This window comes from Nyctibius grandis, chromosome 1 (assembly GCF_013368605.1).
Source record: "Nyctibius grandis isolate bNycGra1 chromosome 1, bNycGra1.pri, whole genome shotgun sequence".
Lineage (NCBI taxonomy): Eukaryota > Metazoa > Chordata > Aves > Nyctibiiformes > Nyctibiidae > Nyctibius > Nyctibius grandis.
The window spans coordinates 111,918,675-111,932,124 of record NC_090658.1 but is presented as its reverse complement, the minus strand read 5'-3'; the positions used below and the strand labels follow the sequence as shown (position 1 = coordinate 111,932,124).

General features: G+C 37.2%; 1 protein-coding gene across 4 annotated transcripts in view; it reads left to right on the top strand.

Moving 5' to 3' along the window:
- MYT1L (myelin transcription factor 1 like) overlaps positions 1-13,450 on the top strand; it is a 129,381-nt gene that overhangs the window by 64,474 nt on the left and 51,457 nt on the right. For all 4 annotated transcript variants that reach the window (XM_068395869.1, XM_068395857.1, XM_068395846.1 and 1 more), the window contains exons 10-13: positions 1,163-1,410; positions 3,758-3,994; positions 5,725-5,846; positions 6,762-6,830. In XM_068395869.1, the coding sequence (XP_068251970.1) occupies positions 1,163-1,410; positions 3,758-3,994; positions 5,725-5,846; positions 6,762-6,830 (676 nt within the window). The remainder of the gene's footprint in view (positions 1-1,162; positions 1,411-3,757; positions 3,995-5,724; positions 5,847-6,761; positions 6,831-13,450) is intronic.

Below are 13,450 nucleotides of genomic sequence, written 5' to 3'. Positions count from 1 at the left end.
GTGCTATATGGTATGATCTCTGCAGTATACATTTCCATCTTAAGGGGAAGTAGTCGCTGTAATATGCATGTATGTATCCTCTGATCTTGACTTTTATTTTTTTTATGAAAATACATGCACTTCTAGATTTAGGAGATGAGCTGACACTTTCTTGCGTTTTACATAAATACTTTTAAAACAGTTTATTTGGGAAGAGGGTTGGAGAAATAAGTGGGGTAATAGGGCTGTTTTCCATTATTACTATAACACCTTTGGTGGCAAGGAGCATTTCTTAAAAGCAGCAACAGCGCTGCGTTGTATATAGACAGGCTGGACATGAGCTTTGCCCGTGCCTTAGATCTTCTATGGCTGCTCGCGGCTTCTCTCGGTTGGAGTATGGCTGAGTGCTGCTGTCCTCAGCGTGAGCAGGAAGGGGTGTCTTTGGTCCTTATTGTTTTTATGAAGAGTTGTAGGTGCTCAGGTTGTTTGAAGGTGGGGACGTTTCATTTATATCTGTTTCCATTTATACAGCCACTGCTTCTGCCTTTGTGCAAGCCATGGTAAAACTCACATGTGACCACCACCTTTCTTCTTCCATCATGTTCCTCTCCTTTCTGATGGCCAGTGTCATAATATTTGCCTGTGATGCAGGAAGAAGGAACCTTTTAGGAAGCATGGGGTGTTTGAGGACATATGGGTAGCACTGTGGCCCAGAGACCAAGCCCGTCAGCCTTAGAGTGGGCTTGATCTCCAGCAGCTCTGGGGAGTCTAAGGCCTTAAATTAACGGTTTGCTCATGTAAATAGGAAAAGGTCCTGTACCGTTATGTTGCCCCTCATTAATAAAAATGAATGAACTGAGCAGATCCTACCTTCTGTCTGACTATGTATGTGGGGTAAAAGCAGTGTTTCTGTGTTTTTATTGTTTTCTAAATCCAGCCTGTTTGTCAGAATGATTCATAATCATGTCATGCAGATTTTTACAGGAGGTTATTTCATAAAAACTCACATATCTAGCATATAAAAGTCACAGACAAATCAAGAAATACAGCCATTGCGGACTTTTTTTTTTGGCATCTGTTACTGTTGCTATTGATAAATTTCACCTCCAGCAGTTTGTTTTTCTCTTCACTTATGCAGAATTCTCGTTCTTTTGAGTCATCCTTGTCATATTTCTTCCCACAGCTAAACGCTACTGTAAGAATTCAAGTCCAACCAGCAGCACAACAAGCAGTTATGCCCCTAGCAGCAGCAGCAATATGAGTTGTGGTGGAGGCAGCAGTGCCAGCAGTACCTGCAGCAAGAGCAGCTTTGACTATACTCATGACATGGAGGCAGCACACATGGCTGCTACTGCTATTCTCAATCTCTCCACCCGCTGCAGGGAGATGCCTCAGAACCTCTCCACTAAGCCTCAGGATCTCTGTGCGAGGGTAAAAATTAGTAATTCTGTTTGTTGATGAAGATTTCTTTTTACTGCACTTGCTCTGTGGCCCTGATAGATAGAAGAATAGCTTTAGTGCATCTTGCTTTTTTTTCCCTCCTCAAAATTAACATAATCTGGTGGCTCTGCTAAAGCAGGGAGGGAAAAAAAAAAAAAGATGAAAATTCCTCACAAGTATCTCGGGAAATCCCGATCGGTATATAAACTGATGATACTGGTAGCATGTACTCCCTCTTTTTTTAATTTGTCTCTTACTAGTGAGATCTGTAATTATAAAAGATGTTTGGGTTGCTCAAGTGGTATTAATTACACTACTGATTTTTTTGCTAAACACTGTCTGATTCATATATTTTGTGAAAGGATTAAGATTTAATGATGTATTTTCATTTAAAAATCACAAATCGGACCTAAGGTTGTAAGATCTAGTACAAAGAAATCTATGCTACTTGTACGTTATAATTTCTTGCCTGTCTGTGATATCACAGTTCTAAAGTCATCGCATAATACATTTGAAATGAACAAATCCTCCAGTACAGGAGACTTTAAATGTGCTTAACAGTATTGCAGGGTCAGTAATGTTCTGTATGCTCATAGAGCCTCTGTATATTATGAAATGGCTCTACGGATACAAATAAAAGCTTTCGATTTTAAGCTTTATATATTAAGAAAAACAGTGCACTATTAACATTCATTAAAGATTTACCAGAAGATTTTTTTTTCATTATAAACATTAAGTTTCAACTCTGATAGCTGTTAAGAAATGAATATTTAACATGCAGCAGCAACCAGTACAGTGCTACCTACAGGAGACCACTAGATGGCTAAGTAGACAGATGCAGTGCAGAGGAAACACTTTATTGTGCTTATAGAAGAGCTTTTGAGCTGGCAGACATGTTCTGTGCTTCTACATATAGACAAAGGTTTTCTTCCCCTCATTGTGTAAAGCTTCTTCATCATTCATAACAAACTAAACCCGTAGCAATAGGTATTAGTAACAATCATGTTTTAAGCCAGAATGGCTGGTGATTTTTTTTTCAAATGCTGCTTTTTATATTAATTTATTTAATACTGTTCAAGAGGGAAATCTCTTTCTGGCATGTAAATAAATGCAGTTGTTCTCTGTGTCAACACGACAGAAAAAGTTGGAATAAAATGCTAAAAATCTTCTGCATCAAAACCAGAAGGGGCCTCTTTCCTAATATGTCACCCTATATTGAGACTGAAGGAAAGAATCTGAGAAGATAAACAAGCATTTTCTAAATTAAATTAGCAGGATAGCAGCAGTTAGATATATGCTCTGACAAAAGGCAGTATTTCAGAAAGAGCGCTTTGCATTCACAGTGCTTTTCTGCAGCTCTGTTGTTACTCCAGAGGAGAGAAAATTATCAGACATAATGAGGAGTCAGTCGCATTCACATTAGTTTTGAAACCAAATTCCTTGTGGGGCGTTTCATTTTTGAAAGGATAAGAGATTGTCTGTGGGTATTTTTATTTTATGTGTCCTTAGCTTTTTAAAATTTGTCTTCATTTTAAGATATCTTATTTCTCCTCACCTAATATAATAGACAATCCTTTTTTTGTTTCTATAAAAGAAAAAGTCAGAGCCCATACTCACCCTATTTTTCACAGTAGCTCAGTCGCCGTAGAAATTGGCACAACTATTGTTGCAACTATTCCACCACCTAAATTTATTGATTATAAAGACAGGTATATGAAATGTTAATACATTTACATCTGCAGGGAAGAAACTGTGAAATTTGAATGTATTTCCTCATTGGCAAATAGTGTCCAAAAGGACTTGTTTTGGTGTCCTACCTCCCTTTTTAATTTTCTGACATTAGCTATTCAAGCATTGACTCTTAATGTTAAATAAACAAAGAAACAAAGATTATCTGATGCTAGCTGGTTTTTGTTACTCTAATCATCCAGACAGGTGTCAGGACTGCAAATAAGAATTTTGCAGATGTTACCTCATAGATACTCACCTGTCACAGAACAAATCAAGAGCATAAAGGCAATGACAAGAAAATACCTTTAGAGATTTCTCCTTTTCATTCAAAATTTTGCACCTGTGTGCCGGGTGGCAGGAGGGTAATGAAGACTCTCCCCTCTTCCCCCAAACATCAGATTAGCCATTCAGGAGGAAATCTACTTTAACAGCATTAATGTTGTGTAACAGCATCATGCTATGTGTGGGAGGGGGCTCAATGCTTACAATCTATACAGGAATGGAAAAGCGTTTTATCATTCTGCTAGGCAATCAGATTGAAGAACACAGAGAGGTAACAGTTTGCTAGTGTGAAGCCAAATTAACAATATTTTTCTTGTTTTGACAGAATCCTGATATGGAAGTCGATGAAAATGGGACGTTGGATCTGAGCATGAACAAGCAGAGGCAGCGCGATGGTTGCTGTACCATTTTGACACCACTGGAGCCAATGTCCCCGCAACGGCAAGCCGTGATGAATAACCGGTGTTACCAACTGAACGAGGGGGACTGCTGGGACTTGCCAGTGGACTACACTAAAATGAAGCCCAGTAGGATAGATGAAGATGATTCCAAAGAGATTAATGTATGTCTTTTTCATCTATTAGTTCTTGTTGCAATCTAATTCTGGTAATTCATTAAATTCATTTCTGAAATTTGGAGGGAAAGAGGAAACAAAATTAATACATGATAAAAATGGTGGTTTTCTACAAAAAGGACTTTCTGCTGGTTAATCTTTAGGACTATATCATGCTGGCACACATCTGATCTGTGACTAAGTTCCATGAGACAACATTTGAACCATGAATGTGAATCATGTTTTCTGACACCATCATCTTGTTAACAAATATTTTCTGCAGTAAAGATGTTTCGCTATATCCAGATTACATTACTCTGTATAAGCAAGTTGACATAACTGTGCAATACTGGGATAATCAGCTCTCAAGACAAGATATTCTCCTGAATTTGAAAACCATAAATGATGTGCTGAGTATTTGAATGCATGATTACGTAGAAATCAATTTAAACAAAGCAGCAGAGTATAATGTAAGCTTTCAACTATTTCAGCTAATCTTCTTCTAGATTACTTACACACTCCTGATAGCTCTGTATGTGAAAGGGCCTGTATTAATGTAATACTTTCTTTCAAGAATGCAAAGAAGAGATATTAGAAATCAGTGTTACTTTTCAATTCATAATACCAAGACAACAGCAAAATCCTTTGAACAGAAAAGGCAAATAAAGAAAATATCTTAGTGAATTTAATTTGCTTTTCAAAACTTAGAACAGCCAGGACACCGAAGAGGTCTGCTATCAAGGTTCAATGCCACAGCTCTTGTTTCCACTCTTATCCAGTGTGCAGGTTACAATGCTGCACTCAATGCTGTTTAGCTGTTTGGATACTTCTAGAGATTGTTCTAGTTTTTCTAGGTTTATAACAGAAAATTAGGCTAATATTTGTTTGTAGCACATCTCTTGCTGATTTTAGTTAAAGCATAAAACTATTTTAGTAACTTTGAAACATATAACAAAGTGGCATTTTCATTAGATACACAGAACGCGTTCTAGTGCTGGTGTTAATTACAGTTTTGCTACTAATTTCACTGAAGCTGGGAGGAAATCTGTCACTATCAAGGAAATGTGAGGTCAAACTGACAGTATAACGTGCTTTTTTCAGATCAAGCAGAACTCACTATTTCTACTGTGGTGTTTACAGCACCATCTGCAGGAATCGCTAAATTGATGCATTCAGCCACTTCATTCCTGAAATAGATGATTTTGAATTTCTGAATGCATTGGTAAAGTTAATTGCAAATTATTTAATTCTATTTTGCCAGACAGATCCATTGAGGTTTGCCCCAGACTGAGATTCTCTGTGTAGATGTTGAGTGCTCCCGTTTCATTTCTGAGACGTTCTAAACTGTTAAAAATGTTATTTAAGATGGCTTTTTGATGCATAAGATACTATATTTAGTCATCTTTTTCCCTTTCCTCTGTTTTGTGGTGACTTTAGGAAAAAATACTGATTCTTTTAAAGCAAAATAATATGACAGCTATAGAAAAAGCTGTGTTTTGCTCTTTTTTTTCTTTTCTAGTTAAATAAATTATATATTCCACATATTGTGAAGTCTTCATCAAAATATCCAAATATTAGTTAAAAGTTTAATATGTCAAGGAATATAAAATAATTTCATTAACTTTCTCTGGCAGAATAGGATAAAGAAGGAGATAACATCTGATGACTCTGCTTGGCATTATTTTGTGTAAGTTGTAACCTCACCTAACTGAAACTAATGCATATATATTTGCCTATAGCCAGAAGATCTGGATCCTTTCCAAGAGGCGCTTGAAGAAAGAAGGTATCCTGGTGAAGTTACAATCCCAAGTCCTAAACCCAAATACCCTCAATGCAAAGAGAGCAAAAAGGATTTAATAACGTAAGCATAATGTGAGGTGAAATTATTTTTCTCCTTTTAACCTTTTCTCTCTGTCTTTTTTTAAACAAACAAGTACATATACGCCTTGCAGTACCAGCATGCAACATTTGCAACATATAAATGTTTCAAACTGCCAGTTAAGTAAAGTGATAAGCTAATGTGTATTTGCTTGTTCTTAATGATGCTATATTGTATTGAGACGCCATTTTCATTTAAACCTGTTCATTTTGCAGCTTTTCGATTAGGATGCTTAAAACCCCTTGCAGTCATTGCAGCTAAACTGGAAACAATGAAACTTTTAAAAGTTTTTTTTTTAAACATACTTACTATTTTGGCTGTTTTTGTTTTTGTTTGGTGGCAGATGTCCAACACCAGGGTGTGATGGGAGTGGTCATGTGACTGGTAATTACGCCTCACATAGAAGGTGTGACTTCATTTTTTTCATGGTGGATTCTGTCTTTTCAATTTATTGTTTTCAGCTTACCTCAACAATGCTGTCAAAGTAAAACGTTGAACTATGTGTTAACCCTTTGAGTAATATATGTTGATCTTAAAAGCATGCTAATTTGTGTGTTGTATAAACGTCTTTTATTTTTAAATAGATTACTAAAATTTCCAAAGTATTCTTAAGCATTTAAGTAGTTAACCCAGGAATCTCAAATATTTTTTGTTACATTTTACTAGTTCATAGAGAAACAAAAAAAGAACATTTACAGTATGTAATTTTGGAAGTAATGTTGATACCTAAATATATTCAGAGGGTTAACTATATTACGAAATTCAATATTACAGCACTTGCCCCATCGCTTTTCTGCATTACAAACTTTTACTTTTTAATTTTTATGTTGTGTTTGTTTGGGAGTGTTCAGTTAATAAGAAGATTAACTTACTTGTATGTCCTGCCATGTCTTACAGTTTATCTGGCTGTCCCTTGGCTGACAAAAGCATTCGAAGTATGCTGGCCACAAGCTCACAAGAACTCAAGTAAGATATAAAGAACAAATATTTTCTTTATAAATATTTATTTGACTGCAAATTTTTTATAATTATATCAGAAATTAGAAACACTGTCTGGAGAGCAGCTGCAGAAGGGGCTGATACTGCTTGGAACGTGTTGAAGTCTCTTTCCGTACAGGCTGGTTTTATACATAAGTCTGTTGAAGTAATATTTCCTTTTGTGTATTCATTAAGTGATAGGGATGGACAGAAGTCAGAACTTCTGGAATTTCATCTAAATGTTTGAATTCCTATTCAGTTTTTTTCTGAACGTTTGAATTTGCTAGTTAGAACAGAAAATTCTCATGCGATTAGACTGATGAAGTACTTCTGATTACACAACCAGTAAAGTGCTGTAGTTTCTCAGACATAGATCCCTAATGCTTACATAGTTTTCCCCAGGTTTGTATCACTGTTATAAGCTTAATGCATTTTCTCATTTGATTATGTTTTTTAGTGTTTACTTAGTTATTGCCCTACTTAAAATGCATTCTTTACAATGCCTTTCAGTTCTTTGGAGTGACAATTGTGAGCAATCATGAGACTTAGCTTTGATCTGTCTTCCTGCTTGATTAAAACTCTGTATGTGGAAGAACTATAGCATTTGTTAGAGCTATGAGATAGTGATACTCTTGAGTTGGTACTATGGTTAATAGGGAAAGATGTTCACAAGTGATAACGAAAAATTGGGTAGGGAAAGTATGAGGGAATAGCTTATGCTGCCATGCTAAACAGTATTCTGTCTTTACCATACATGAGTGCCTTAAATAGCATTTCTTGAGTTCAGTACATTCCTTGATGAAAAAAACAACTGTAAAGCATGGGAATGATAAGAAAGCAAGCGTGATAAAGCTGCTGAAGTAAGATTGCTCTCTAGTCTTAGCTAATCTAGTCACTAGTTGGAAACAACAGGTGCAAAATTTGCAATTTATTTCCCACCCAATCAAAAATAACGTTTTGAAACTATCGTTTTAGATCACGCTGTTATCTGCCGCTAGAAGGCTATGTGATATGCAAGGGGAGGGGATGTAAATGAGATCAGGAAAAACATGCAAGAATAAGCAGAGTAAGACATGGGCACATAACCCCGAAGAAACTCAGATTTCAACCTGTATTTTGGGTTGGAATGGATCAAGTGGTAGATGTTCGAGGAAATGTAATTACATAAACAAAACATAGACAAGACTCTTGGGCAGCATGAATAATACTTTCAGTACATACTTTGCTGCTCTAACCCTTTATAAAATTTCCACTTGTGTTAGGAAGGTGTTCCTGAATCACCCCATCTCCTTTGCCTTTCTCAGCCATCTGCAGACAAACCTACCTAATATGAACTAGGAAGAAAAAAAAAATCACTTGAACTTGAGACCCCACTATCTCATGCCATTCTCTCTACCTATTTCAAGTTTTGCCTAAGCAAAGAGAACAACATTAAGTCACATTTAAAGTTACATTTTTAGGTTTAGCATCTATTATTTAGTTAGCATTTAGCATAATTTATTTATTTAGCAATTACCATAATACCTATTGAACACACACAAACTGTTAAGCGAATTCAAAAGTTAGGAAATGCCAGAATTTTAAGCAAGCTAACTTAACTCAGTTCTCTTTTGCATTTTCATTACAAGGCAATCCTTCATTTTCTGATCACATATTTTTCCCTAGGATAACAAAGTAATGCGTTGCATAGGGCAGACTGTAATCACTGCATAAGCAACTAATGAATTTATGCTGTTTTCCTCATTATCCCATGTGTGGCTCTGTCTGTCATTCACTGCACTTTTCTCAGACTGTACTCTCAGGATATAACTACTAATTCACTCACTCATTTGTCACTACCATTGCATCTGAGTGTTTCCTAACTAATTTCTTAGTTATAAAGGAATTAGTTTATTTTCATCTGCAATTATATGCTGAAGTAAGCCAGGATTAGTATTATCCCCATTTTAAAGCCAGAAAACTTAAGCATATCATTTTGATTGCTCAGTTTCAGACTTCTAGGACTCAATTTGTCAGAGTTCTTCACACTGTCCAGAACTGTATATGTTCAAAGCCAAGTACCCATTGAATTTGCTTGGAGCTGCGGGAATTCAGCAGTTCTACATGATGAGTGATTGACCCTTTGTGAAAAGGGATGAACTCTACAGAAAAAGCAGTATAGAGTCCAGTGTTCCAAAACAGCCGTGAGACTATCCTTTCTCCTCCCCCAGAACTCTGATCAGTCCCAGCTTCCACTTGGTCCATTCACTCAGTCCTGTTTTCCTTCAGCATTTTTTCTACATTGCTCTCTGTCTCAAGTTCCTTGTCGAATCAGCCCATCTCCTGCCTCCACCACATTTATATTTTTATTTTCCTCTGTCTCTACATCCTGCTGAAGTTAGTACAGAGAGAAATAAAGCATCTTTGCATTTCTCACATATACTCGAAAGCGGGGAAGTAGGAGTCCTACTGATGGCAGCATCCTTTATACAGCTCTCATTTATGCTCTTGTTCTCTGCCTAAGATGGAAGAAGATGTGATCATGTAAATGATAATGCATATGCACAAAACAGCTAAACCAAAGCTACATAAGCGATTTTGATTTTGGAATTTTTAAACTGTGAAGTACTTCATTTACATCTGTTGTATTTCTCTGTGTGAGGTTTGGGGGGTATAAAAGCAATTTCCTTGTTTTTAAAAAGAGCAAGCTGAAAAGAAGCAGAAATTCCATAATGTGGGATTCTACTGGCTGGCTGTCAGGCCACCAGCCACTGTGGGAACTTTTGATATCCACTACATAGGTCACCTGAACTACTGTGGTAGCAAACAGCAGTAAAAGGTATAACGCTCTGCGTGGACTGGCACCAGGAGGAGATAGGGAATGCTTATGATGTGTTTCGTACATCTTTGCTGACAGCAGAAGAGTAGTGAGAATCAGTAACCTTGGCTCCTGCCCCAGGCTGTAGGGAAAAATGTGTAGACATTTTTTGCCTATATCCCAAGCTGAGATCGCTTCTGTCCTGTCCCTTCCAATCTGTACTGTTTTCATCTCTTCTTCGTCTTTTATTCCTTGTTCCAGTTTTCAATGTAGCTGGTTCCAGTCATCCATAAAGATTTCAACCTCTGTAAAATCTCTGGCAAATAATTTCTTAATGTGTGGGGTACAGAGGACAATTGATAGTGCGGTAGAAGAAATGATAGCGCAGCACAGAGATCGTATTTCTGGACTGCATAGTTTGGAAAGATTTCATACTTTTATGGCTTTGCCGTGCATAGCTTCTGTAGCAAATAATGCATATGTACTGGTAAAGCCTTTATATCGCATTTTACCAATCCATGATCTCCCAGGAAAGTGGTTGAGTCACTATCCCTGGATGTATTTAAAAGACTTGTAGATGTGGTGCTTAGGGACATGGTTTAGTGGTGGACTTGCCAGTTCTAGGTTAATGGTTGGACTCAATGATCTTAAAGGTCCTTTCCAACCAAAATGCTTCTATGATTCTATGATTCTGTGCATTGTACAACACACACAAGTTATGTGTAATGCAGCTTCCTAACTGGAATTTTGCTAACATGCTGATTCTTTTTAAGGCCCAACTAAAATAAAAAATAGCAGACACTTCAAATAATATTCATTAATAATGTCATTCAGATAAAGTTCATAATCAAAATAATATGAGAATCTGAAAAGGTCAGAGAAAAGTTTATTTTGCTTAACAGTTACTCTCACTGTATTGCCTTTTGGTAGTTGTGGCTCCATAAATTCCATCACTCTCAGTTCCTGGCTCCCAGAATAATAAGGTTGCAGCTTTCAATTAAATTGTTCCAGGGTCAGCCTAATTATTCCTTACCACCCATGCTTCTCTTCTGTAAGACTTCTTGCTCAGGTTTACCGTGCAGATTATATGATTCTCCACTTTTACTCGAGGCCCAAGTGGAAACATGAGAGTCTTTACACATAGTTTATTGGCAGACCAAAGCAATTACACAGCCTGGTCCAATGATCTCCAAATAGAAGAATTTCTTCAGCTTTAATTCTCAGTTATTGCTGCTGGCAAAAAAAGAGGTCAACAGCTTTAAGGGTCTCTGAAGAAATTAATATCTGGCAAAAATCCAAACTTTCCAGCGTTAAGATTTGGGTTATAGTACTTGTGAAAAGCAACTAATTTTTAAAGGACCTAAGGATGCTATATTGATGAGTAAACTTAAGCATGATGGGAAAGCAATTAACAGGTTCTTCACCCAGGTTCTTCACCCAGAGGGTGGTGGAGTACTGGAACAGGCTCCCCAGGGAAGCAGTCATGGCACCAAGCCTGACAGCATTCAATAAGCATTTGGACAATGACCTCAGACACATGGTGTGAATTCTGGGGTTGTCCTATGCTGGGACAGGAGTTGGACTCGATGATCCTTCTGGGTCCCTTCCAACTCAGGACATTCTATGATTCTATGTTTCTATAACAGCCCACCCAGTGACAGATACCAATATTAAAACATTCATGAGTTACATCCAGTTTAATCTTACCTAGAGGCATTTACTTATCATTTTTCCTTATTTACTTCTTATCACAGGAGGTTTTTCTAACAGTTACAGTTACTTCAAAACAGTAATCCCATTGTAGAATTATAAATACTATAAAAAGCAACATTTTGAACCACTTTTAATCTTATTAAAAATAAAAAAAAACAAATCTAAAATTAATTATTCTTTTTAAAAGGACACATTTTGATCATCAGTAAATCAGTCCCAGCCAAAATGCAGCATACTGACTGAGAACATTTCTACTTGGTGTACTGCTAACGTGGGAACCAGAGAACCTGGGTACCAGAGACTCCCAGAAAATTACAAACTCAGTTCTACTTAGTGCTACTTTGATGAAAAAGAAATCATACCTTTTCAAAGGCCATAGGTAACTAAGTATTAGCTTGGTCTACCGTGGAACTGACTATCAAATTGTCAACATTTACCCTTGTTCCTTGGGTCAGTTTTCTGCCAGAAAACCTCATTAGTGCTTATATTGAAGAATCTGAACCTCAGAAGGATTTGCAGTTCAACCAGGTGTCTACACCTTTGGATACTTACCCAATACTGTTGTAGTGTGCCCAGTCCTTCAGTCCCAAAGCATTTGTGTCTCTGTGTAGATTCTGCATGTCATTGTTTTCTGTGGTGGACATCTTCTGGTATTCCCCTATGGCACTTTCAGGGAGGAGCACAGTCTCATTTCCCTCTCTACAATAAGCCTGAGAGCTTTTCTTTTCCGCATCTCTTCTTAACTTAAAGTGAGGAACTTGGTCTATTTTTGCACATTCTCCACAACGAAGCAAGCGTTGGAATTTCTGTGCCTCCTTCTTTCTATATCACTGCCATAATTTCCATATTCTTGGTGATCATCTTCTACTCTTAGCTTCCTTTCATCCTTGTCTCCCTATTCCCAGATGTGTCATCCTAGTAGTGTCTTCCACTCAGTTCGGATGGAAAGGTGAGCTTCTCTGAAGCTTTCCCTGTTAACCACAACTCTTCTAGGAAGAACAACTCCATGCAGTACAGTTTTTTTCTGGATAGAAAGGATATCCTTAGCTCATACTCCTAGGGAAACTCTTCTATATTAGTATAATCTCTAAAATCCACGTTTTATTGGTGTAATTTTACTGCAATTTGCTCAGCAAGAACTAGCAACTGGGAAGAAAGGATATCCTCCCGGAAGTGGAGAAGCTTGTGTTGTATTTATTCTGAAGAATATATAAAATAAAATATTACTGGAAAAAAGTAATATTTTCTTCCTTGCTTTAGTGATCTTGCAAAAAATAGGCCTTCTCCAAATACAAAATTAAATGCGGAAACAAAAATTAGTAGGATATATTAGAAAAACACCACAGAAACATTCCCCTCTTTAGACAGATAACCAGATTATTCTTGGAAATTGATCGGTACCTATACTCTTTAAACCTTGATAGCTCTTCCAATATACAGTCACTTTTTGTGCTCAAACCAGTTATTTCTGAAGAGATCTGTTTAGCTGCTGAAATGATTTCTCTACCTACATCCTGTGTTTGCTGCTTGAGGTGTTTCTAATGTTCAGTGCCTGGGTGTTCATTTGTTGCTTCATCTTCACAGGAGTATTATCCCTTGCCTGGCCTTAGCTTTGCCTTCCCTCTTCCCTTCCCTTCCCTTCCCTTCCCTTCCCTTCCCTTCCCTTCCCTTCCCTTCCCTTCCCTTCCCTTCCCTTCCCTTCCCTTCCCTTCCCTTCCCTTCCCTTTTCCTGCTGAGATTCTATCTGTCCTCCTATAAGAACTCAGTAAGACTAGGACCCATTATATAGTTTTCACTCTTTTCTCTTAGAAAATGATTCTTTGTTGCGAGAGGAATAACCATTTCCATTCTTATTATCACTTTTTTACCTCTGTTGTTTATGTCCTCCTTTATTTTTTCCTACATGGGAAACTTAATAGACGTTGTCAGTACAGTTTTTCTTGAATACTGAGGTTGCTGAGCCTAGTAAGTAATCTTGTGTTATAATGAAATACTCCTTTGATGCTAAGTATGTATCCTTTGAATCTGCAGATACTTTTTAAAGTTCCTTGATGCTTTAGCTAACTTTTATATAGAAAATGTGGTTGCAAGGACCAGA